Below are 27,023 nucleotides of genomic sequence, written 5' to 3'. Positions count from 1 at the left end.
TTAGATCATCTACAGCATGGTGTGGCTAAAGCTGGTAGGCCAAGAAACACTTATAATGTATTGTAATTTATAATGAATTGTAGTTAGGAAATAGTTGGCTTCTGATTGTGATGGTGTGAATTATGACATCTGTATTGTCTCACCCTTCTCATGAGACTGAAAATGGAATGAAATTTTTTAAAACACCTCTCAGTTACCCCATCTCTGGGTCAGAAAAGGGCTTGATCCAAGAGATGAGCAGAGGAGTGAGCACTTACAGCTGCATGGAAAAACCCAGCACCTCCTCTTTCCTCCTTACCAGCCTCTGATGAAGCCATGAAATCTGTCAGGGAGTGAAGCAGAGTTACCCCATCCAGCAGAGCTGCACAGACCTGCACAGAGCTGCTGGCAGCAATCCCCTGGCACTCCCTGCAGCTGCACCTCCCAAACAATCTTTGTGCCTCTTTGGCACTCTGCAGGCAGGCAGGAGCAGTTTCACACTGCCCTGCAGTCTCCACTTGCTGCCCACCATGGCTGGCTCAGAAGAGGCTCCCTGGCTGCCAGGGGAAACTCCTCAGATGTGGAACAGGGAGTGAACCTGGGGGGAACCTGAGCAAAATGCCACCAGAGCTCATCTGCCTCTTCCTGTGCACGCTGAGTGCTCCGAGTCTCTCAGGTAATGACTGAAAGATCTTCACTGACCCAACCAGGAGACAGAGAGGCTGTGCATAACAGAGTCTGTTGTTCTTTTGTTCAAGATGCTTCAGCAGCACTTAAGCCAAAGGAGTTCGAAGTCAGGTGATCCTGAATTTTAATTCTTTTTCTAAAATGAATATCAGAATAGGCAAATGAAAAAAGCAATCTGTAAATTCTGTTCTGCAGGTCATTTCTGAACTCTAGAGGGAAGTTTCAGTTTGAAGGAATTTAGGTAATGCTGTATTTGTCTCTGCTCTTTTGCTGCTCTGTGAGAAGCTGAACTCTCAATTCTTCCTTCAGTGCTGATCACTCTGAGCACAGGGATGCTCTGCCTGTGGGGGGTTGCAGGGTCAGAGAGGAAGGATATAAAGTGCTAATTAATAGCTCAGATCACTTCTCTGAGGGTCTCCTTCACCCTGGAAGGAGGCTGTGCAACTGCTAATCTGCTCCTCCAAGCAAATGCTCCACACCAGACCCATCTCAGAGGAGCTTGGTCTCAATCCCTGACTGCATTCCAGTGTTTGCAATCTCAGCCCTCTGCAAAGCAAACATGGCTTGCCAGTGTGCTTGGGTTTCCCCTGGCCCAGGTTTCCTCAATGTGCCAGTTTAGGTTGTGTCAACAACATTCTGGTTGTCTTGTGCTCTTTTTTTTTCCCTCTTCCTCAGAAAGACATTTTACAGCTGCCTCACTATTTATAGTTCTTAGATGCTCAGATAGAATCCAGTGACAGCATCAAGTGGTCTCTGCTAGGAAAGTTTATTCTGTGCAGTAGGGAAGATTGTGACAACTGTGTTTTAAAAGATGACAGAGCTGGGCAATGGTTCTTTAAAGAAATGTGGGGTTGTTTTCACTGTATTTTTGCAGAAGGCTTGGCTACCTGAGTGCTGTTCCAGGCAGGAGCACTGCTGCCTGGGTTGGTGGTGGCTGCCAGCCTCTCACTGTGACACAGAGTAGGAGGGGAAGCTGGGATAACTTACACCCTGTCTGCCATCCTCTTGGCCTCGACCTGAAATACAAAAATTCACCTCCCAGCCTCCTTTCTGAGCAGAGAACGTTTATTTGGTGGAATGCTGATGCCCTGAGCTGCCCCTGTGGCTGTGCAGAGCAGACTGCAGGGCAGCAGACAGGGTGTTCCTGTCTAGCCCAGCAGTCTGGGGTTTGATCCTGGGTGCTGGGGACACAAAAAGCCAAGGGGGATGTTCCAGGGTCTTGCCTCTTGCTGTGAGTTTGGTTAATCAGCAGATGAGGGAGGGATGGCCCCAGAGCCTGCGGGTTGGAGTTCTAGCCAAAGAGATTCTAGCATAATTTATTATCCTTGTGGAAATTGCTGTTTCTAGGACTTAGAGATATATGGCTTTGATTTTCAACATTTAGCTAGCAAAAAAAAAAAAAAAAAAAAAAAAAGCCTTTAACTTCTCAGGCTGTTATAGACATTATTTCCTTGTTACCAGCGTTGAGAATTCAGGATTCCCTTGTCAGATTCCCCTTGACTGAAATTTCCCCAATGGAGAGTCAGACCATGCTCCAAGATATAAAAAGCTGGTGGCATTGTTGTTCTCCAGATTAGCAAAAGGAGGTTAAACAATACAAGGACTGGAAGTTAAAAAGCCAGTGCTTATTACCACAACAGGAAGGATTTCTCAGCCTTATGTATAAATTTTTAAGGGATTTGCCAGGTAAAGCACTCCTGAACACTGTACAGCACCAAGGCTGAGGTCGCTGTTTCTTCTTGTGTTTGTTGAACCCTTGAAAGGAGATAATATTATGAATAAAGAGATAACTGCATTAATATTTTTACACTGCTCACATACACTTAGCAGTAAGTAGTGGTGATAGTAGTGATGAAGTAACAGCAAGTAATGGGGAAACATTATATTGTTCTATATTCACAGAGCAACAAGGATATTTAAATATATCCCAGAGGAATGGCACTTTATCAAGGTTTATTTAAGGTATTTTAAACTGAAATGTAAGACAGACACATGTGCTAGACTTGACCAAGTTTTTGGGTTTTTTTAATTGTAATTCTCTAATGCAAAGAGAATAAAAACACTAAATTAAAAGAGCCATCACCATTCTAAATGGAAATGTATTCTTTGTGTAACAAATTAAATAGAATATACTGCTGATAGGGTAGGAGACAAAAATGCTATTTACAGAGAAAATATAATTTCTTTGGCATGGCTGGAGACATTAGGGTGAGAGTCAATACCCTGGCATGAATGAGTGTAGTTTGGCTTTTCCTGTGAGGCTGCTGGTGGATCCAAAACCAGTTGGAAATGTGGCAGCCCTGGGCTCCCAGCCCTCTGAGTCCTGCCTGTGCTCTCTGTCCAGTTGTCTCCTGCTTTGGATCATTATTGTTTCCTTTTCCTTCAACATGAACAGACCAGAGCTGATGGATTATTTCAGCATTCAAACCAAACACTTCACTGTTTGTACTCAGTGCTGTTTATATAACCTGGAATTGTCTTTCCTCCCACTGTTAAATTTGTGTTTGTTGCAATTGCTTCGTGGGCTGTTGCAACAGATGGGTGGGAGAAACCATAAATACAATTTGCTTGGCTATGACACAGAATTATGTCTGGATCAAAAGTACTTTGGAAAAGCCTGAACTCTCCTCCAAACTGTAACTTTCAGCATATAATGCCAAACAGAAACTTAAACCAGTGAACTGCTTTTATAGAGGCACATATAATGCCATTGGGTACAGAGATTTTCCTAGTGAAAGCAGGAAATAATTTCTCTGTGAAGTTTTCATAATTTCTGTATTTTCATAATTGTGAATTTTCCTAATTTCTGTATGAGCTTTTGTGGTTCAGCTGAAGTCAGGTGGCAGTCACTGTGCCAGTAGAAGACTCACTGGTTTTGACAAGAAAAAAGTGCACAAAGCCAAGCACAGCCAGGAAATGAAGATTGGTCTCAGCAGACAGGGAATAACCCTTGGGCCATTACAAGACTGATAGTCCAATTTAGAACTCTGCTTTTAAAATAGGTTTCTAGACAGTTTAATAATATGGGGTTTAGTACTATTGAATGCAAAAAAAATTATATAAAAAAATCTCCTAAAGTCAAGAGTTGAAAAAATAGGAAAGCCTTCAGTGCAGCTCACCCCTGCTCAGACCTGGAGCTCCATTGTGTCTGTGAGTCCTGGAAGAGCCAATGTTTGTCCATGGAATGAAATCTGGTATGGAATTCACACCCTCAGGTATGCCAAATCCCAAAATTAACATGGGAACCAAACACAAGGAAAAGCAGCAAGAAATCTGAATGCTGAGAAGCATGGGGAGCACAAGAGACCACATGGGTGGTTATGCTTTGCTTTCCAACCTTGTTCATCCTGTGATTCTGCTGCAGTGTGAAGGTCACTAAAAACTTTGCTCTTTTCATTTTTTAAAGCCCAAAAGTGCTTTGACTACAGTGCTGTGAGTGTATGGAGCCACAGCCTACCAGAACTGCTGATCTGGCAGAGAGTGACCCTTCCATTGTTTAAAGGACAAGGAAGAACATTTCTCATCCCAGAGAAATCTGAATTTTATTTCAAAGAGCAGCTGAGCATTGTGTCAGCAGGCCTGTATGACTTGTGCCAAAGAATCATTAGAGAGTTGGCATAACAGTTCCCCACATCATTGGTGATTTTATAAAGATATGATACAGGAAATTAGACAGCTATTGTTCCAATGCTTTAAAAAACATTGCTCTTGGACTTGTCAGCCTGGTTTGATCCTGGGTAGAACAACTGACAATTTACTGCTTAACTTTCTAAACATGGCTCAGAAGAAAACACTCTTTTTAGTGGCAGTTAAAGACTATTGGATTACAAACCTGGTCAAGTGAAATAAATTTTATCAATAAATAATCTTTAAGTAACATATTGTGATAGCACAGTTATCTTGTTTTGGAGAGAGTGTTCACCAGTGTGTTGATAGAAAGCAGTCCATCCATTCCTCCCTCCCAGTGGTTCTTTGGGAACCATTCCCTGCTGAGCAGAGAGAATGGGATTTTCCTGGGACTGGAAAGTAGCAGAAGATAAGTCTGATAAGTTCCCACAGTGTAGTGCAGGATGTGTCCATGGGGAATCCTGCCTCCTGTGCTCCAAACATTGCCAAGGATCTTACATCAAGATACCCCAGGGTAAAATCAACCACCATCCCACAGTCATGCTGTGGGGACCTCAGAGGATAGCAGTAATTCCAGTTAAAGAGCACGGAATAAGCTTATTCTGTTAATAAACTTTGATCACAGCTACAGGCCCTCCATTGTCAGAACCTGCAACGTTGAAGGAGTGTGGCATTCACATTCTCTGAAAAATCCCTTCTCCTAGGATTTTTCTCCTGGGAAGCTGAGAAGCCTCAGAGAAAAAGGAAAACAATTCTTATCTCATTTGCTTCTCCTGTGCTGTGCTGATGTGGAATGTGTTTGGAGATTGTTCACCCACAGGGGATTGTTCCATTGCATTCTGCTGGGAGTTGTTTTCACTCTGTGGCCAACCAGGGCCAAGCTGTGTCAGGGCTCTGGAGAGAATCAGGAGTTTGCATTATTATCTTTTTAGCCTTCTATAAGGATCCTGTCTGTATTCTTTAGTACAGTTTAATATAGTATTCTTTAATATAGTAGTATATAGTAATAAATGAGCCTTCTGAGAACATGGAGTCAGATTCATCATTCCTGCCTTCATTGTGACATTCCCAGCAAATACAATAAAGGAGCTCAGAGCTGGGAACTCCTTCAGCAGCAAATCCAGCCTGGAAAGGAGCAGCACATTTGGAACCATAGCCTCCTTGAACAGTTTATGGAGTGTAACAGAGCCAAGTCTGTTATTTGGCTCCATCAAATCCAACTGGAGGGCTTGGCCTTTTCCTCCCACCACAAAAACTGTGCTGGGAAAGCTCTGCTGAGGTCACTGCTGGACTGCAGCTCTCAGCCTGGCATGGGCAGCATTCATCAGCTTCAGCCAGGCAAGAAATTCTCTGTCCTAAACCAGAACTGACCCAATATGAAAAATTCATCCAACTTTGGAAGTTATTCACTGCTTCATGAGGGAGCAATCCTCCCTCACACAGCGGTCTTGGTCAAACTGTTTTAGAGATACAATGAAAAAACTGAACTAAGGCAAAGGAGCACTTTTAGCTGAGCTGCTCCATCCTTTCTTCTTCTCTGTAAAATACTTCAAACACTGAAGTGACTGTAGTGAAAAGTAGCATGTGCATCTCTGATGCAAAACACTGTTTAGCACTACTCTTCAAAGCTTCCCCCCACCCCCACCCCCCAGTAAATTCTTTTGTTTTCTTTTCTTTTGCTGCTGGGAATTTTAGGAGGAGATGCTTTGCTGCCAGCACCTCAGAGTATCTCTATTCTTTCAACCAACATGAAACACTTCTTAACTTGGAGCCCTGTGATCGTCCAGGGAGCAACTGTGAGATACTCAGTTGAGTTTCAAGGGTAACTACTCAATTTTTTTATTCTTTTTGCTTTTTGAACATTGTTTATCTCAACTTTAGGTTCTAAATTTTTGGATGTCTTGTTCATATTCAGTTCACAAGCCTAAGAGAAGTTTAGCACTGTTAATGAGAAAGGAAAAATTCCTTTTGTTCCAATTCTGGGACAGTGAGCAGGTTAATAGATACCAGAGTAATCCAAGGTGTGCATCAATTCCAGATAAGAAATCTGCCTCTATCCAAGAATACAAAAGTTAAGAAGATTTGCAACATTTTATTTAGAAGAGGAAGGAGAAAACATTGATCTTTATTTCTTGTAAACACTTTAAACATTTGACACCACAGGAGATTTCTGGTACATCTTGAGCTCTGACTTGTATTACAGTATGGCTTTGGGAGTGGGGATTTTGGAAACTCAGGGCACTGGGAACATTTCTCTGTCTGCTCTGGGATGCCCTGACCCCCAGGGAGCACTGACTTTGACTTTTATTCATGGAGAAAGTTTCTTAGACTTCAAGATAGACTGGAATCCACAAAAGTGTGAAATAGATTATAGAGAGTAGGGTAGGTGTGTCACTTGGTGAGAAATTTAGGTTTTGGGATTTTTAGTGTGTTGTGGATGGAAGCAAGATGGAGGGCACAGGGTGTCATCCTGGGTTTCTTCTTCATGCTTCTTCTTCCTTCTTCTTTATGGGTTTGGGTGGCATTTTGTGATTGGGCAGAAAAGTCCCCACTGGGGCTCTGTGGGATCAGTTATTGGGGTAAAAGGGAAAACAATCTGGGTGTCAGTTCTTAGTTGGATAGTTTAGTCTTAAAGACCTTGGAACAAGAGATTGTTGGCCATTTTGTGCCTTCTAAAGAAAAGCTGCCCAACTCACAGCAGTGAGACTGTTTTACTGATAAGAAACAATTAACACTTGAGTCCAAACACGAACTACTGTCTCAAGTGCCTTCAATCCAGACCAGAAAAACCCAGGACTGGTACCCCCACAGGGGATGATCAAGTCAAATGAGTGGGCAGGGCTTGGTGCATCAACACCTCGTGGGCTGTCCCCACCTCCCACAGCACTGTGCTGCATTTGGCTCACCAACCAGCTCGGGGTGATTTTCTCCAGATAAGACCCAAAACACACCCACGCTGCTTCCAAACAGCCGTGGTGCTCCATCTCCAGTGCATCCCAGTGCAGGTTTTACCTGGAAAGAACCCAGCAGCAGCCTTGGCTGCGCAGGTAGAGCTCGTGTCAGACTGCTGCCTGTGTGCTTCCTCTCCTCCTCAGGGAGTACGAGCGGGAATACGCCAACGGGAGCTGGATCCCCATCTCGGAGTGCTCCCTCACCACAGCCACCATCTGCAACCTCACCGAGGACATCTCAGCCTCTGTGGCCTACAAGCTGCGGGTCAGGGCAGAGCTCGGTGCCACCAGGTCACAGTGGGGCACCACCAAAGGCTTCTTCAACCGCGCCATGAGTGCGTGCTGTCTTCAGTGGCACCTCCTGGGCTGCGTGCTCAGAGCTGGGGTTGGGGTGTGCTCAGAGCTGGGTGTGTGTTGGGGTGTGCTCAGAGCTGGGGTTGGGGTGTGCTCAGAGCTGGGTGTGTGTTGGGGTGTGCTCAGAGCTGGGGTTGGGGTGTGCTCAGAGCTGGGTGTGTGTTGGGGTGTGCTCAGAGCTGGGGTTGGGGTGGGCTCAGAGCTGGGTGTGTGTTGGGGTGGGCTCAGAGCTGGGGTTGGGGTGTGCTCAGAGCTGGGTGTGTGTTGGGGTGGGCTCAGAGCTGGGGTTGGGGTGTGCTCAGAGCTGGGTGTTTGTTGGGGTGTGCTCAGAGCTGGGGTTGGGGTGTGCTCAGAGCTGGGGGTTTGTTGGGGTGGGCTCAGAGCTGGGGGTTTGTTGGGGTGGGCTCAGAGCTGGGGGTTTGTTGGGGTGGGCTCAGAGCTGGGTATTGGGGTGGGCTCAGAGCTGGGTGTTGGGGTGTTCTCAGAGCTGGGTGTTGGGGTGTGCTCAGGTGCCTGCCTGTCTGTGCCCAGTGCATGGCAGGCAGAGCACAGACATGCACAGAGCACATCCTGCTGCTCTCATCCTGGGCTGGGGGTTTCCTTTCTCAGACAATGTTCTTGGCCATGAGTTCATTCCAAGGCAGAGCCATAATTATCTGGGCTTAAATTTCAAGGGTTTCAAAGATAAGCAAGATGACTGCAGGGATTTCCTTTCACAGGCTGATCATTCTTACTCTTAAATTTAACAGTTTCTGTCCAACCAGGCTTGCTGTTGTTTAATCCAAGCCATGTAGTCACCTCTAGGAGGTCCAGAACTTGATCCTAAGGGAGCTTTTACTCTAGAAAACAGCCCTGTCGTGCTCCATGTGCTTTGTGCTGTTCTCAAAACCCCACTCCATGGTGCCAGATCTGTGAGGAAACCTCAGAAGAGGAGAGAAAACTGGAACCCACAGCATTAATTTCCTCCTAGCAGTGCAGGATGTTTCCTCCACATCCTTCCAAGTCCTGCAAAGCCTGAGGCCCAGCTCAACCCAAGGTTTAAAATGAGCATACTGTTTCCAGGATTTCTCTGGAATATTTTCTTCTGTTATCTATCACGCAGTCAACAAAAACTGTGCTGGGAAAGCTCTGCTGAGGTCACTGCTGGACTGCAGCTCTCAGCCTGGCATGGGCAACATTCATCAGCTTCAGCCAGGCAAGAAATTCTCTGTCCCAAACCAGAACTGACCCAATATGAAAAATTCATCCAACTTTGGAAGTTATTCAGTACTTCACGAGGAAGCAGTCCTCACTCCCACAGCGGTCTTGGTCAAAGCAGCACCATCAGAAGTGCCACCTGAGCTGGTGGCTGTGTCTCTTTGTGAGGAAGGATAGTCTAGAGAGTGCTTTAGATAAAAAATCCTTGCCTTTTCCAGCAGCTGTGGAGGCACAGACGGAGGCACAGACCACACTGTCAGGCAGAGACAGGGGAAGGACACCCCTGAGGCTGACAGGAACAAAAGCAGCAGCTTCTCATAGTTCAGTGAAGTGTTTGGCAGCTTGGTCCTGTGTCTTGGGGACCCCAAAGCAGCCTTCAGATTGAGCTGTGACAGTTCAGAGGCTACAGCTTGCACTGGGATTCAGTGTGAATGTGACAGATGTTTAAAAGAGAAGGAAAAGTCCCTGCAAGTTCTTGTCCTTATGCATTTTCCTGCTCTGCTGTCACACCTCTTGGGAAGCCTGGCACTGAGTCTGAGAGGAGCAAAGGGATTCAAACCCAGCCCACAGGTCCTGTCAGGGGCTCACAGGCAGCCAGGGCAGCAGCAGAGCCCCAGGGCCAAAGCCACAGGGGCAGAAGCACACCGAGTCATGGAAAGCACTTTGGAAAGAACTTCCTAAAGCAAACAATTTGGTCAGCATTCCTTCTTCATTTCTCAGCATTCAAAGAGTTAGTTGGTATCCAGTGTGCCAGCACAGTGCCGGATAAAAATGCTCCTGTTTGTTTGGCACTGCATCTTGCAATGTCCTATTGTTAATACATTACACAATATTTGCTTTTAACCACCAAATGATAACAGGGTTTTTTAATTTTGAGATTTGGTGCTAAGGAGATTTTTCACCTTTTTTTATTTCCAGCTTTCCATTTCGAAGTACAAAGTAGATTTCCAGGCCTCCCAATTGTGGCACACTCATCATGTACATTTTATGTTTTCATATTGCTCAGTATTAGTGGCAATTCACTGGATGTAAGAGCAAATTCTATTAAGAACATCTCTTCTATATGGCCCCATGCATCACTCTCCTTCCTCTCTTGAAAGCAAAGAAGCTGAAACGTGTTTCAGCTACAGCAGAGTGGTAAAAAATGGCATAGATAAGTGTGAATAATGGCACAGATAAATAGTGCAAACATGATCTCTGTAGTGCCTTGAACTTCCCAGTTCATAAATGCACAGTGCACTTTCATCTCTGCTCGACTGATTCTCATTATTTCACTCATATTCCTCACAGCAGAATCCCAGACAAAACCAAGCTTTGAAATATCAAAGTAAGCAGGAAGGAAATCGCCTCAAGATTTACTTGCATACATTTCCAAAACCTGAAGTCACAGCAGATCATCAGCCCAAGTCTGTCTAAAACCATGCAGGCACCAAAAGAAAATCAGGATTCATGTGAATTACCCTGAGGCTCATCATGTTTTTTCATTCACCTTTGAATAACTGCCAAAATCCCCAGGAAAAGCAGTGGTTTTTCAGCTCCTGTTCAGTGTGGCAGAGCTGATCCTGCCCAGGAGCACGAGAGCTGCCCTGATCTGCTGTCCCAGCCTCCGTGGCCCAGCTGCTTCTGCTGCAGCTGTCCTCCTGGCACCCTCAGGCCAGGCAGCTCCTCCACTGCTGGAGGAGAAAATTCAAAGCCTTTCAAGTTCTGTGCAGCTCAGCTGTTGCCAAATTCCCATTTGCAATGCCAGCCATGGAATTCTCCTTCTCCTGCTGGAAGTCTGCTGCTGTATTGGACACAGAGGGAGGGAGAGCAGAGAGGTTCCTGTCCCGCTGAAGCTGTTCCTGCAGGTTGATGTTATTCCAGTGGTGATGGCAGCCTCTCTCCCTGCTGTCTGGGCAGAGGGGGGGATCTCAGGGCTGTCTCTGGGTGGTAATGCTGCTCTCTGTGTTGGCAGCTTCCCTGACCCCCCCGCTGCTGAGGGCCGTGGCAGACGGGCACCACTTGCTGGTGGAGCTGGCAGACATGGGACCCTCCTTCCAGTTCTGGGTGCTCTACTGGAGGAAGGGCCAGGAGAGCAGGGTGAGTTTGACCCTCAGGTGGTAGGAAATAACTGGGAGTGCCCTGAGGGATGCCCACAGAGCCTGTTTGTGGGGTTGCAGGACCTGCCTGGAGTGGGTTGGTGCCACCTCACCCTGCACACACCAGGGGGTTGCTGTGGGCTCCTCATGGAGGAGTTTGTCTGTTCTTTCCACATCTCCTTCTGTGGGAAAAGGAATCCCCTCACATACCTCAACTGTTGTGGTATTTTCTGTGGCCCCCATCGTGGGGAGGAAATGATGAATCTGACTCCATGTTCTTAGAAGGCTAATTTATTATTTTATGATCTATATTATATTAAAGAATGCTATACTAAAACTGTTCTAAAGAATAGAGAAAGGACACAGACAGAAGGCTAAAAGATAATAATGAAAACTCATGACTCTCTCCAGAGTCCCAACACAGCCTGACCATGATTGGTCATTAAGTTAAAACAATTCACATGTTGGATAAACAATCTCCAACCACATTCCAAAGCAGCAAACACAGGAGAAGCAAACAGATAATTATTGTTTTCATTTTTTTCTGAGGCTTCTCAGCTTTCCAGGAGAGAAATCCTGGCCAAGGGATTTTTCCAGAAAATGTGACGGTGACAAACTATAGCTAGAAACCAGAAGTCAGGAACCAAAGGTGTCTGTGCTGACTTCTCCCTCTGAACTTCATCTGGTTTACTCAGACTGGGATTAAGGTGTCACACTGAGGTGCTGACAAACTTTTCTGTTTTCTGAGGCAGAAATTGCACCATTAATAGTCCTTGATGGATTTTTGTTCCATTAATTTATCTGTTCTGGCTTTCAATCTGTGTAAACTTCTAGCCTGTGCAGCTTCCTACAATGAGCAATTCTGCACCTTGACTCTTGTGCAGTCTCAGCCTTGATTTGGGGATGAGAGTGAGAACAAATATTCCCCATTCACTCTCCCTGCCACTCCATTAGTTTCATTTTCTTTATCTTTTTCCAGGCCAAGGACTCCCAGACTCCTGGGCTGTTCCCTGTGGGAGCCCTCACAGCTGTTTTTGTCTTTACCAGGGTGGGCAAGGAGAAACCTGCAGAGTCCAAGGTGCAGGAACATTCTGTGTTAGCACCATGAAACAAAACAAGTCTTCCCACTCCCTTGGCTCTCCAGCAATTGGCAATGTGACCCCCACAGATCTGACAATCCCATGGAAGCTGAACCCCAGGTTCCTGTTTCTGAGGGTGGATGCTGTGAAAATGTGGGAGAAAAATTCTCATGAGCATAATTCCACATTTCTCAGGACTGAATTGCATTTGCTGCCTTATTACCAGATCTACCTGCTGTTCTTCACAGCTGTCTGTCATCTTTGCTATTGTGAGTGGGTTTTTAGCACCACTAGCAGGTATCAGTTTTCATTATTCTTCCTGATCACCTCTGCTAACACTGAGTCCCCACCACGATTTCCTGCCACTCTCAATTAGCAATTTACTCATACAAAAGTCTTTAGCCTATAAAGAGGCATCAGGAGCAGGACTGCCCACTGTGAGATCCAGCTAAATGAGATCACCTTTGTCCAGGGGCTTTCTGACACCTTAAAAACAATCAATAGGTTTACATCTGGTTGTGGTTTATGAATTAAATTTATTAATTTAATTTAATTATTTATTAAATCTTCTTCAGTATGTGATCTTAATGACCTCAACATTAATTCCAAATTTCAGAATACTTTCTACCAACTGGACTGTTGCAAACATTAGTTTTACTGGTCAATACAAGTCCTGTGCTGGTACTCTTATTATTTATTTTAATTATTTTTACATTTGACATGTCTCATTTGATCTTTTTGCAAGAGACCACTCCAGGCAGTCATAGACCTGATTTTGCCCTTGAAATCTTTTCCAACTCATGGCCCTCCATACCATGTTTCTGTGGAGAAGCTATTTTGATGGTGGGAAGGACTTGCCCTGCCAGCAGAGCCCTCCTGGCTCACAGGAGTTTTCCATATGTGTGGAGCTGGAGGCTGATCAGGCCTTCTGTGAGAACAGGTTTGCATCTGCAGCACAGCAAGAGGAGCAGTTGGGGAGCTGTTAGCCATCCTCTCATGGCTGGGGACACAAAATTCATTTTGCCAGCAATGAATACAGGCCTATTTATGGCAGTAAAGTAATGTACTGCTGGTCACACTCTGTTTCAATTTGCTGGAGTGTGTCACAGTTGCACACACCAAACTCACTAGCTGGTCCATCCCCTCTCTGAGCTCCCTGGCACAGCTCTCACACCCCTATCCCAGCATGGTGATGGTTTTGGCATCCACCACCATGAAAAACCATCACCATCACCCCCAGAAAAAGCTCAGGTCACTCAGGACCTCGGACATGCCTCTCCTAGCAGGGTACCAGCTCTGCTCTAGGGGTGTGGCCCAGCATCATCATCAATCTCTGGCTTACAGCTCCTTCCTTCCACCCCTCCTGCCCTTCCTGAGGTGTGGGGGCTCATTCTGCACCCGACTGTGCTTGGCTGGCTGCTTTCATCCTCCCTTTGTCCTGCTCACACAGGCTCAGATATGCCCTGCTGCTCCCTCCTTTCCTTGCTGGCCAAGCATCATGGTGATGCCAGATCATTTTTTGCATTTTCCCTTTTCTCTATCTCTGTATCCTTTACACGGATTTCTGGAGCTCTGTAGCCTGTTATTGCATCCCTAGCTGGTTTTCCCAGTGCTTTTCCCTGCCCTGATACAAAGAAAGACAAAACATCTTCCAAAGCCTCCATGCTACCTTGGTTCTCCCTGGGAACCAAGGCCAAAAGACAGCTCTTGGAGACACATTCTCACCAAGAAACTTCAGTGCCACCTGAGGGGGGAGGATTTAGAAGGTGCCTGAACTTGGGGGGGGGGAGATGCATCAGCACTTGTGCTCTAAATTGTTGCTTTTTTCATTTATGCTAATTGACTTAAGTTATAAATCTGTATTCAGCCTGTTGGGGGTGGGCTTTGTGGAGGCCTCCAACAAAGATCAACCTTTGTGTTTCCTCCTGCACTAATATTGTCTCAGAAGAGCGTGCTGTTCCATTTCCAGGTTCTCTGAGGCACCCTTGGCAGGGCTGCTCTCTGAGGTGAGAGCCCTGCCCCGTGCCCTGATGTCTGTCTTGTGGGGCTGTGGCAGGTGCAGCAGAAGGTGCTGAAGGAGGTGAGCTCCGTGGTGCACCTGGACACCATGGAGGCAGGAGCTCAGTACTGTGTCAAGGCTCAGACTCACGTCCAGGCCATCAACAGGAGCAGCAGCTTCAGCCCCACGCAGTGTGTGAGGGCTCAGGGTAAGAGCCAGCCCTCCCTCCTGCCCCTGCCCTGCCCAAAGCTTGTGGAAAATCTATTTGTAGAGATTTTTTTAGAGTAAGCTTCTGAAATAGTTGGCTTCTGATGGTGATGGCCTGAATTATAACATCTGTATTGTCTCACCCTTCACAGAAAACTAAAAAACTAGAAAAAATAGAATAAAATGAATAGTAATAATTAAAAGATTTAAAATAATTTAAATATTTAAATTAAACAAAATTTTAAAAATTAAAAATTATAAATAAATATTCTTGTGCTAGAATTATAATAATATAATAGTGCTATATATAATATAATATAATATAATATAATATAATATAATATAATATAATATAATATAATATAATATAATATAAATTATTATAATAATAGTGTCTTGTTATATTGATTCATTATAATATTATTTATTATTATAATGGCTTTTTGCAAATAAGATTATAATATTTTATATTATAGTAATATTATAGTAATATAGTATATTATATTATTCTAGTATATTATATTAATATTACAATAAAATATTACTATAATATAAAATATTATATTATAATATCGTTATAATATAAAATATTATAATGATATTATAATAAAAACTTGAATTAATAAAATACATAGAAATAAAAATTTTAAAATTATAGTATATTATAATTTTTATAAATTATAATATAATTTCTATAAATTGAATTTAAATTTAATTTAATTTAATTTAATTTATAATTTAATTTATATAAATTTAATATAATATAATTTATATAAATTATAATATAATTTTTAAAATAAATAATAACAAAAAGAAAAATAACAATAAAAATTGAATAAAAGTTTTTAAAACACCTCTCAGTGACCCCATCTCTAAGTCAAAAAGAAGCTTAATCCAAGAAATGCTCTTCCTTTTGTTTCCACTTCAATCTCCTGCCTGGTTTGCAGACGTGCTGTGTTTGTTGGGAGAGGTACAGCAGGAAGGGTCAGGAGTGCAGCCCCAGACTGGCACTGGCCTTGGCTGGGGAGGGATGTCCCCAGGGTGGGTGGCAGAGCAGCCCCCCCGGGCTCAGGCTGGCTGCAGCGAGTGCCTGCTCCCTGCAGGGTCTCTGAGAAGTTCTGCTGCTCTCTCACTTGCAGGTGACACATCCATGTGGCTGCTGACTGCCCTCACCTCCTCTGCTGGCTTTGCTGTGGCAGCTCTGGCCCTGCCTTTCCTTACCTGGAAAATAAGTAAAATCTTCCAGTATTCCTGCTGCCCTGCTGCTGTCCTGCCAGACACACTGGTAACTTTGTTTTTTACTGTGCTTTACTGGGTTTTAGCATGCTGGGTATTCACAGGAGCATGGGGCAGTGAGAAAAGCAGATTGCCAGGAAGCCTTGCGCTTTCCAGTGTGAGGAGCTGAGCTGCAGGGATGCAGCAGCCCTGAGCTGCCTTTGGCCCCCAGCCCTGGGCAGGGAAGATGCTCCTGGTGCTTCTGGGGAAAGGGCTTGGGAGGCAGGGACTGCCCATGCCTGAGCAGCTGCTCCCTGAACCCACCAGCTGTGCCACTGCCAGCACTGCTCCACGTCCCCTGCTGCCCCTCTGAGCTTCTCAGCAGCTTGCCAAGGAGAAATCAATCAAAACCTCCTCGGGAATATGTGAAAATGTCCAGCTCAAGTGAGAATGCAGCTTAGCAGCTCTGTGGCTGTGGCGGGAAGGATGAGAGGAGCATCTTGTGGGGAAAAGGACAAGCAGCCTAACTCAGCAGCCTGAGGGTGTTTGAGGGAGTGCATTTGTTTTCCAGAAGGAATCAGAGCCCCCCACCCAGCTGATCCTGCGGGGCAGTGAAGAAGCTGAGCAATGTGACCTGATGGTGGTTGTGATGCCCTCAGAAGAAGTTCTCCAGCTATGGATTCAAAAAGCACTTTAGAGCAGCCCAGAAAACCAACAGCTCTTTTGTAACATCTTCATCCATCCTCATCAAAAGCAAGTAAAGGTGGGAGCAGCCAGTTCCTGTCCTTGTCCTTCATACCTTAGCCAGGAGCAGACTCGGGGTGACCCAGGCCCCCTTTTTCAGCCACACTGCTGCTCCCAAGGCAGAGCTGACCTGAGCAACACCTGGAGAGCCCAGTGCCTGAGCTCCAAATCATTTCAGCCTCGGTGTTTTACCTCAGTAAGAGCTTCTTATGTGGCTAAGCCAGCTGGAATGACCAGGGGAAAAAATGCAGACCCTGAAGTCAGGTGACATTCTTTGAAAAGGGCATGAGGGGATGTGGCATCCTAATCTGTCCATGTGACTGTCACAGAGCTGGTGCCACCAAAATTTGTAGACAGCATCATGAAGGATGCCTGGCTTTCAGCAGTGCTTTGGAAGTGATGTGGGAAACAGCCAGATCTCTGAAGTGTTTGGAGTGAGCTCTGCAAGACCAACAGAGCATCACTGACAGTGTGCAGCTCCAGTATCACCCAGTCAGGGTGTCAAAAATGCAAAAGCTGTGTATACATGAAGGAAAAACCAAGACCTTTAGGGAGAAGGAAATTAGGGGTGAATTATTTAAATGAGAAAGGATTAGAGTAGAGAAAGATTGGGAAAAGACAGAGAAAGGAAGGCTGCAGACACAGTTAAAAATGGGAAAAGGAAAAAAAAAAAAAAGATGTGTAAATAGTGGTCAGGATCTTCCTGGATGCCTGCTAGGCATCCCTGTGGTTCAACACCATACCTGGAACAGGACAGGGATTATTTCACACAAGGCACATGTGGTGCTGTGGTCAGGAAGGCCAGAGTGAGAGGTAAATGCAGTTCTTCTCTTGGCAAACAGGAATATCAGGCTGGATGGATCAAGCATCACAGCATTGCCATTTAGTGACCATCCCAGGCCTGACAACACCATTATCCTCCAGGCATCTTGTCCTCTTGAGGAAGGAAATTGCAAAAGACAAGAGAAATTCCTTCTAAATACAGATAAAATACAGGTGTTGTGTATATTGCAATTATGGCTGTCACACTGGAAAAAAAGTCATTTCTCACCTGTAAAGCAGAGGGATGAAAAGACATTGCTCTGAAAAGCTTTTTTCAAAAGCTCTCCGTGGTTTTAATGAAATGCAAGACGCCTCAAAGAGTGCACCTTTTCCAGTTCCATTCTTGCAACCTTGTGTGAGGCCATCGGGTGGCAACAAAGCACCGTGGAAAGGCAGAAGTAGCTCAGGGGTCTGTACCTGTGCTCTGCCCAGGCACTGTGATCCCTGGCTCCTGGCCAGCCCCTCATTTTCCAGTTGTAGCCCACTTGTTTGGTGTATTCCTGTCTCATTTGCTTCTTTCTGGACAATGTTGGAGTGCAGAGCTTTGGTGTTGAATTGTAAGATGGACATTGCTGAATATTGAGCAAATAACAGGGTGAGAAAATCCGTGCAGGTCTGGGCATTGAAGACTCAGCCTTCATTATTAGTTTGTTGATAATTAGCTGGCAAATGCCTGGCTACAACCACCCATGAGATGCTGGACTCAGAGATGATCTGGGAGCAAAGAGGAAAAGGGCATTTTCATGGGCTGAAATGACAAGTGCCCAGCAGGTCTCACCCTCCCTAAACCAAACTGGAGCAGCAGTGGGAGGGGAGGCAGGCAGGGAGTGATTCTGGCAGGGAGCTGCAGTGTGTTTGGGGAGCACAGACAGCACAGAACTTCAGCTCCTTGCAGGGTCAAGGGCTCTTGGGCAAACATCCCTTTGCCCAGCTTTGCCCAGTGCTTGAATTTTCAAGGACAGCTCCACATCACAGAGGCCTTGGTGCTGGAGCTGGTTTAGGGAGCTCCCATGCCTCACATTTATCTTTATTTTATACCCCATAGATTCAGATGAGTTGATTTCTCAGTGCCTTGATTTCTAGACACCCCACAGGGGTGTCCCCATGCAGGAAATAATCCTCTGACTTGTCCATGCCATAGGTCCAAGAAGCCTCAGCAATTCCTCCTCTCTCTTCCCCCCTCACTGCTGCATTTTCAGAAACACAGAATCAGAATCTTCTGATCTGGAAGGGACCCACAAGGACCAACAAGTCCAGCTCTTAAGTGATTGGCCCATATGGGGATCAAACCCACAATCCTGGCATTATCAGCAGCATCCTCTAACCAGCTATGGCAGCTCCAGCATTTTTTCAGGGATATATAGAAAAGAAGGGAAATAAAAGGCCATTGAATGTGAAGGGCTTTTAAAAAATTATTTTCCTGTGTATTTTCCAGCTGCACATTAAGCATAGAGCATATGTTTCTTCCTCACTTGCAATAACAGATTTTATGTCCCTCCTCATTGCCAATAAAGCAGTTAAACTGTTGTAGAAAACTGCACAGACAACATTAAACAAAAGAAACACCCAAGAAAGAATTCTTAAAATGGGGACATGGGAGAGAACTGGGTAAGTGCCACTGCCTCCTTAGCAGACTATTCTCAATTTACATTAGGATATTCCAGTCTATGGCAGCTTGAAGCCAAATTTGAGACGGTGATTGAAAATCCTTTTCAACCTCCTCCTTTGGAAGAATGTGCTGCATTTTGTTAAGCCTGAAAATCATGGTAGAGAACAAGAGTAACTCCCCTGCCTGCCATGGACACAGGGCAGGGTGGCACTGGCATAGGCAGCTGCCACCACTGACTCCTTAATTCATTTTCCTGCTATCCAAAGGTTAATTTTGGCATGGCAAACTCTGCCTTTGAGAACTGATTTTGCTCCCACCATCACGATACCACCTTGCAAAAAGGCCCAGGCCATTCACCACAGTGAAGAATGTGTACAGATGAGCTTTGCTCTGTCCTTTTCCTTTCATGAGGTACCAAGTGGCTCCATTTCTTTCAAAATAAACTTTTCTACTTTTCTCAAAAAAGTGAAATAAAGCACAAACCTGCATCATCTTCTGGGTGAGTTTTGGTTTTGTGCTCCATTACCTGTGGGATGTGAGTCCAAAAACCTAACCTTTTAATGAAGACTTTGTAAGAACAGAAGTGGTAATTAGAACAGTTTTCAAAGAAAAAATTATGAAGATCAGCATAAAAACTGTGGATTACCTGAGAATTTGAGCAGAGTTACATATTGCTGCATTGACAAGAAAGCAAGGAATTCAATTATCTGTTCCATGACACTAACAGCCTGGAATATAGGGTAATTTTTCCTCTGAACTATATTTCATTAGAAGTATATTGCTTTTTGCAACTTTTATTCATTTCTCTCTCCAATCAAACTGAGATCTTTAACTTGATAAATTACCATTTCACGTGTTTCCTGCATTATTACTTTATGTTTTGTCTCTTTTCTTACAAAATCTAGAGGTAACCAAAAGCACTACTTTGACTGCAAATCAGTTCCATTTCTTGTGAAGGTGGTACTCTGTCCTGCAAATAAACTGCTACAAAAACAATAAACATCCAAGCCAGGCACAGATATTTATTGCTTGAATCATTTGCCTACAGATGATTCTGTTGCTCTTACAGTGTGAAACAGCAGAAACAGAAAATTACTCAGTTCATGTCTCTTGTGGTGCTTCTCAATAAATGGAACTATTAAAAAAAAAATCAGAAATTACTAAATCAAGACATAAAAGCAATTAAAAGATGGCAAGGTTAAGTGAAATTGCCCAAGTAAATACTGCACATGGAGCCCTAATTTGGTTTCCTGCTGTGCGTGGGCTATAATTTAGCTGTTACTACAGAAATGGCCCCATCTGAGGGTTTTTATGTCCATGATTTGCTTGGGATCAACTCAGAGCTTTGTTAGGAGCCAAGGACATGCTGTCCCCGTGCAGGCAGTGGTCCTAGCACACACCCTGCCCACCCCACAGCCCCAGGCAGGGCTGGCAGCAGCTTCCTCTGGATTCACACATCCTCAGTGCCGGAATCCAGAGAGACATGGAGACACTGCCAGCCCAAGCTCTGCTGGTGTGGCTGCATCTGATGGTGTCAGGATGACTTGAGGAGTTTTTAAGTACTTTTAAATTACAAAATTATATTTTACATTTATAGTTTTAATTTATGTTTTTAATTTTAAAATATTTTATATTATTCTTTCTTCAATCAGACATTTGAATCAGGAGTGTGAGGCCCATTTAAAGACTGAGCAGAGGTTTAAGTCAATACATTCTACCTTAAGTCAAACAATTCCCATTTGGCAGAGCTATTTTAACTGAGTGTCTCTATCAGCATCCCATCCTGCAGTCTCTGTTAAGGGTGTTATTGTATTTGCAGGGGATGCCCCAACAAAGGCAGGAATGATGCATTTGACTTTATTTTTTTTGAAGGTTAATTTATTATTTTATTATACTATATTATATTAAAGAATGCTATACTATACTAAAGAATACAGAAAGGATACTTACAGAAGGCTAAAAAGACAATAATGAAAACTGGTGACTCTCTCCAGAGCCCTGACACAGCTTGGCCCTGATTGGCCAAAGAGTGAAAACAACTCCCAGCAGAATGCAATGGAACAATCACCTGTGAGTAAACAATCTTCAAACACATTCCAGACAAACACAACACAAAAAAAAGCAAATAAAATAAGATTTGTTTTCCTTTTCTCTGAAGCCTCTTAGCTTCTTAAGAAAAAAAATCTTAAGCAAAAAAATTTTTTCAGGAAATGTAAATACCACAGGGTGTTGTACTAACACATACAAACACCAGGAGTCTGTGAAACCTGGATGATTTGGGCACCAGGTGACTCAGCAGAGCCCATGGTGGAGGAAAGGAAGGTCTCTTCAAAGATGCACACAACCTCTGAGGTCAAGGGGAGAGGCAGTGTTCCCTGAGACCTTGCAGGATTCTGAGAATAGAAAGAAATTTCCCCATCCAAAACCAGCCAAGGAAGGGGTTGGAAAGAGGAAATATTCCTGACCAGCTGTGAAGCTGGAAATGCAGCTCTCAAGCTGAGCAGTCAGTATGATGCTGCTGAACCTTCCCCTCCTGTAGCTTCATTCCCATTTACGCTCCCAGAAGATTCATAACATTTTCCCTTTGAAGAATTGCTCTCTCATTTTGCCCCTTTGCTGAGGTCAGAGAGTTCATGCAGACCTGTGAGAGTGGTCTTTGATACCAGCCAGCTGCAGCTCTGTACTTTTATCTCATTGTGGTGGCCAAAGCAGCCTTCCACTGCACCAGCCCTCCCTGCTCTCTGCTTTCACTCTGCTCAATGTCCTGCTCGTCCTCCAGGTTGCTCATCTATCTCCTCCCTCCTGCTGCTCTCCAGACAGGCTGATGGCTAGCAATCTCCCTCTTTCTGCCAAGTCCTGGCCTTGACTCCCTCTTCTGCCATCTGCTACAACTTCATTGTGAAATTTCACATTGTTCAGAGCCACACTCTGCTGGGTTTGGTGCTGCCTCAAAAGTCCCTCAGTTTGGGGGATGTCTCTCCCCGTGACGCTTTGTGTCATTTTGGGGCAGTCTTATCCAGGCCTTCTCAGGCAGTTTGGCATTTTCTTTGTCACCTCTGCATCCTCATTTCCCTCACTGCTCCTTCAATGCACTGTGAAAAGCTGTCCCCAGCCAGGCAGAAGCTTTCCATGCACCAGCCTGTCTTCTGCCTGCTGACCTTTTCTCTCCCCCTTGGAGCAGTTATGCACTTACCTGCCCTTGCTCTGGAGACACATCTTTGCCACTACGCTTTGCTTTCAGTATTGATCTCTTGATTTTTAGTTTGGTTGCTTTGTCTTCTGCTCTGCTCCTGGGGGAGAAATTTCTGCTCAAATTGAGGTTTGCTGCTGAAAGGTTTGAAACCTGCTGGCTGTGTGTATAAATTTGCTGTGCTCTACAACTTCTCTCTCAAGGTAGACCAAATGCAGTGTCCTGTTACATTCAGCTCCCAGAGCCAGCCTGTCCACCCTGCCTTTCTGCCCTCACCTTCAGCAGCACTGCCCTGATGGGATCATGGGCACATCCCAGGGGCTCTTGGTGCCCTGGCTTGGAATACACCCCCAGAACACCATGTGCACCCATTTTCTGCATGGCCCCATCAAAAAGCCATCCCTGCACCTAAGCAGCCTCTTCCACTCTGCTCTGGTAAAGTCTATTTCCCCAAGTGCATTTTGCACAGGGTCCAATTTCTGCAGAGAACATACAGAAGCATGAAGCTCCAGGTACAGAGCTTGCTCCAACAAATCTCCCTGATCACTCCTTTCTGAACTAAAATCCCACTGCAAATTATAATCTACTACTAAAAATGCCTGGACATATGGATGAATCCTAATTATGGGGAAAAAATACATGGACATACAAATAAGCAACATTATTCTTCATATAAATGACACCAAATGCACACAGCTTGCTCCTTTGCCGGGCAGAAACTGAAAACTATAAACATTTAAATGTTCTAGCTTCTGTCCCTAAAAATACATTGATAAGAGAAGGGGAAAATGTCTTTAAAAACACAACAAGGAAGTAATATAAATTAATTCATCTGTAGTTAGTGGATTGGGCACTTCCAAAAGCACAGTGGGATATGACAATATATAACTTTATATGAATATGGAAATCAGATGCCTGGCTTATAAAAGAGCATGTTTGAGTAATGAACCCTGTGACATTTCTCAGCACTGCTCTGTTTGTTGTGGCCACTTTTGCTCTGGGGCTGCTTTCATGCCAGGCCAGGGTGCCCAGGAATACTGAAAGACTCACGAGCTGCCATTAAGGCTTTGATGTGCAAGAATGCTTCTTTAATTGCAGCAATAAAGAATGAAGTGGGTTCTGCTTTTAGAGTTCTTATTAAGTGGGCCTGCAGCTCCTTGTAACAACTTAAGACATATCAAAGTTAGCCTTAACAAAGAGTACTAAATATTAATTAAACTTTCATCTTAATCCAATCCAACTGTCAATGGTGAGGAAATAATTCTTGTAACTCTAAGACAGAAAAATTTCTAATCCAGGATCAAAAGTAGAATAGTGTGATACTTAATTCACTCCCACCATAGGTGGGCACATGTAAATAGCTAGTTGGGAATTGCCTCAGGAATATCCTGCTTGCTCAGCCCTGACCTTTTGGACTGCCTCTTCAGGCCATCAGCCAGCCAGCTCCCCCAGACACGAATCAAGGCATGACTCAGACCTGTCACTTCTTTTCATCTCCCTTCCTCTCCACCAGCTGCTGGAAGAATTAAATGCAGAGAGCAGATGAGTATAAATCTGCTGGCATCCCAGTCCCACCCAGCTGTGACACAAAGAGCAGAGCTGGCTGGTGGATCTGATGTGTTTGGGACACTTAGGGAGCCTGATGGATGGATCTGATGCTCTTGGGGATACTCAGGGAGCCTGGGTGCTGCAGGAGGGTGCCTGCAGTCCCTGAGTGGCACAGCCAGGATGGGCAATGCTGGTCACAGCACCCAGAGCAGAGGGCACTCAGGGATGGCTTCTCTACTGCCCAGTGATGCTGGACCAAGGAAATTTTTATGGGAGAGGCAACAGTTTATTTTACCACTTTCATTTCTGTCAAGACTGCTAAAGTTCCTTGCTACAGTACTGTCAGAAACCATTTTTTTGCCTGGTTGCTTTAGGAACAGGGAGAATTTCCTGAGCAATCTCCTTGTCCTTGCCTAAATGCCCACAAGCAAAGTACGTGAAAGACACACTGCAAGTCATGAGTTAAAGTGAAGACCAAGGTTTCCTGTGGTATCAATATTCTGCCCACCTTCACATGGACCCCTGCAGACTGCCCATTTGCTGAGGGCTTCATTTCTGTCAGAAAATCAGGATTGTCTCTGAGCAGCATCTCTGAGATGAGCTGGACTGTGCAGCCCAGCCTGTGTGCTCAGAGTGCCAAGCATCAGTGCTGAACACAGACTGCTTTGGACCAGAGCTCTGAGGAAAAGAAAAACCAGGGTGAAAATGGCAAAAAAAGGAGCCTGAATCTGGAGTGAGCGAAAACTTCACAGCTAGGTAACACAGTCTGGGGAGAGATGGACAGCATTTCCATCCCAGCCCTCTGCTCCAAATATAAAAATAAAACCTGTTAAGTGACTGAGGTAAAGAGAAACTTCCCATTTTGCTGGACAGAGCAGAGACAGGGGAGGTGTATTGGGGGCACACCAATAATTCATATTTACCCTGGAAAGAGAGAAAGATGAGCTATGCAGAGCTCTATGTCAAGGGAGGAAAATACCAACCAGAAAAGGAGATTTTGAGCCATTTGCAAGACAAATGAATTGAACAAGTGAATGCTGTGGCTCTGTGGTGGTGAGGAAAAGCAAAGAGGAGCTGCCAGGAGGGGTCCAGTCCAAAGTGGCAGGAGGACCTGGGAAATCCAGTCCAGTGACAGCTGAAAAGGACAAAATAAACACATGAGGAAGCCCAGGAGGAGAGAGCTGTTAAGAAATGAAAATTTAAATAAAACTATAGGGGGTTTAAAATGTTGATTTAAACCCAGCATATAATCCCATGCATTTGACATTGATGGTTCAAATAAACACCCAGACTGAGCTCACCATGTCCCCATCAGCACCAGAGGACCCAAAAGTAGGGCTTCCTCTCACTTTAGTGAATGGTGCCTCTGTTTTCCACTAGTGAAAAACAGAGCCTGATTGAAAGATTCCTTTTGCAAAAGCTATCATTATTTTAAATCCTCCCGGGCAAATCGGTTTTGTACACAGTAAACACTGAGTAATAACAATTTATACTGATCCTATCAGAAATACTAAAGCAAAAGGGGTTACTATAACCTGGGAAGGTAATTTTTCTTACAACATCAGAGGAAAGTTATTGCTGCAAAAAGGTTTTTAAAGATTCTTGTAGCCACAACCTGAAAACTACATCTCTGTAGCATTCAAACCCTTCTAAGTTATCATCAAAGATAATACCACATAAATACTACTTAATCCAGGCATCTGAACTGCCTTCTGCAACATATGCATGATCTTTCCATTTTTATACACAACAAATCTGATAAACAGAGATTATATAAAGAGAAGTCATTGGAGTATTACAGCATGAGCATAGCACAGAATAGTTTCCTTCTTCTCAAGTAATCCCAACAATGAAAAACAAAAACTGGTTTCCTTTAGGAAAATGAAAATGATTCATATTAAAAGATTCTCTGATTGAGCCGACTTTACTTTCTGTTCAGTTTTTTTAAATGCTTAAGATTCCAAAAGCTCTGTATCACAAAACAAACCAAATTTCTGCTTTATTTTGTCTTTCCTTTTTAATTTACTGCCACCATGTCAGCTCTCAACAGCTCTGCCAATCTGAAAAATGAGAATGAAGTAGATAAGGAGGAACAGAAATAGAAATATCTGTTAGGATTAGGAGTAAAAAAAAAAGTAAGAAGTATTTAGGACAAAATTATCCCTGAAAACAAAAGTCTTGGATGCCCACCCCTCAGGGAGATGGGCACAGGGAGAAGCAGAGTGTGCAGGTGTTGGTGCTGCAGGCCAGCAAACACAATCCACAGGGCAACAGATAGAGAAAATTTGTGAGAAAAGAGCTGTAAAGACCTATATTCACACTTGGAGAAGTGTGATGATTCAGATACTGGCAGCCACTTGAAAGACAGTCCTGAAGAACAGCACCAGCTTTCTTGTGAAGGCTTTCTGTCAAAGTTTCAAGTGCTTTGTTTATTCCTCTTAGCAAGTGGATAACCCTGAGAAATACAGGAGCACCACAAATGCATTACTGAGTAAATGTCCTAAACATAAAAATAACTGAAGGAATAATCCTGTGGTCCTCTGAATAGCTATCACCTCAATTTCTTGATTGCAATTAAAACCAAGGAAATAATGCTGATTATTTGGCTGCAAGATGTGATGCTGCAAGGGCCGGGACAGGGAGAGGTGCTCTGCAATTCCAACAGGACAAGGAGAGGCCCTCTGCTAGTACAGAGCACAGGGAACACCTGGCACTGAGAAGGTGGCACCCACCAGGCACAGGCAGGAGTGGGCAAGGCAAAGCCTCTTGGGTACAAAGTTATTTCACCAAACTTGCAGAGCTGCCATCACAATTGCTCTCACAGAGCACTGTGAGTTTTCTCACAAAAGTTTTCTATTACCTTTCCAGTTTATTTATAACAAATTCTGACCAAAGCCAAGTGAGTGTAGAAATAGTGGAAAATCTCATCAACAGTTGGGCTCAGACATTTGGGACAGGCACCAAAAAGAGCCATGAGTCCTGTGGCTACCTGTGAGGGGCATCAGGAAGGCAGGAACAGGTCCTGGAAGCCTTAAGGAGAAACTTCACCTCATCCTCTCTGGCTTTCTCAAGGAGCTGAAGAGGCTGCCCCCCATGTCCTGTCAGCAAAGCACAGCAGGAGCTCTGCCTGTGGGTCCATGGGCACTGTCCTCTCTGTCAGTTTGAGCCTGCTTGGCTACGTGGATATTTCCAGGGAAAGCCACTGCTGGGCTGCTCTGAGAAGCCACCAGCACCCCCATGGCCCCTGCAGGGAGTCCAGACTAGGCTGGAAAGAAACACCACTCAGAAGGCACACACAGCTCCTTCACCACAGAAAACTCTGTTCATCCACCAAGAGACAGAACTACTGTGTGACAAGTGTGGCCACCTCAGTGTTGGACAGAGGCTCTCACGGGTTGTGCCTCCACCACCCTCAGGCGCTCAGCTCCTCAGGGCACTCAGCAGAGAGCTCTGAGCAACGTGCAGGGGGGTCAGAAGCTCTACGAGCCAACTGGACATCATGAGAGGACAATGCACTCCTATTTGGAAATGGGATATTGAGTATTAACTGCTCCCTGCTCTCAGCATTGCCATCTGGTGAATAAAGCCCAGAGTTTGTTCTAATTAGTTCTGTCTGTCTGCACAAAGCAGGATGTACAAAATTTCCTCCAGACCCACTTCAACCAAAACATCTGCAAGAGCTGGGTCTGGGAATGAAAGCCTGGGCAAGGGGCTCTCCTTGGTGTTGTGAAAGATGT

At 44.6% G+C, this 27,023-nt stretch overlaps 1 protein-coding gene across 2 annotated transcripts; it reads left to right on the top strand.

Moving 5' to 3' along the window:
- Window positions 1-464: 464 nt before the first annotated feature.
- IL20RB (interleukin 20 receptor subunit beta) lies at window positions 465-19,039 on the top strand. Of its 2 annotated transcripts, XM_059861762.1 has the most exons (8): window positions 530-655; window positions 738-777; window positions 5,989-6,115; window positions 7,389-7,579; window positions 10,750-10,874; window positions 14,009-14,159; window positions 15,298-15,443; window positions 15,945-19,039. In XM_059861762.1, exons 2-8 carry the CDS (start codon window positions 738-740, stop codon window positions 16,068-16,070), a joined length of 906 nt encoding a protein of 301 aa, XP_059717745.1. In that variant the 5' UTR covers window positions 530-655; the 3' UTR covers window positions 16,071-19,039. The 2 variants fall into 2 exon arrangements, with proteins under 2 accessions (XP_059717743.1, XP_059717745.1); XM_059861760.1 differs by lacking the exon at window positions 738-777 and having other exon boundaries at window positions 465-655; window positions 15,948-19,039.
- Window positions 19,040-27,023: the final 7,984 nt, after the last annotated feature.

Source organism: Haemorhous mexicanus, chromosome 17, assembly GCF_027477595.1.
Source record: "Haemorhous mexicanus isolate bHaeMex1 chromosome 17, bHaeMex1.pri, whole genome shotgun sequence".
Classification (NCBI taxonomy): Eukaryota; Metazoa; Chordata; class Aves; order Passeriformes; family Fringillidae; genus Haemorhous; species Haemorhous mexicanus.
Note: the sequence above shows the minus strand (reverse complement) of the source record. Positions and strands in the feature narration are given on the sequence as shown.

Coding starts and splice junctions, on each gene's coding strand:
- IL20RB (XM_059861760.1), top strand. CDS start 598: ATGCCACCAGAGCTCATCTGCCTCTTCCTGTGCACGCTGAGTGCTCCG. Junction 6,116..7,388: donor TACTCAGTTGAGTTTCAAGG/GTAACTACTCAA, acceptor TCTCCTCCTCAG/GGAGTACGAGCGGGAATACG. Junction 15,444..15,947: donor CTGTCCTGCCAGACACACTG/GTAACTTTGTTT, acceptor GTTTTCCAGAAG/GAATCAGAGCCCCCCACCCA.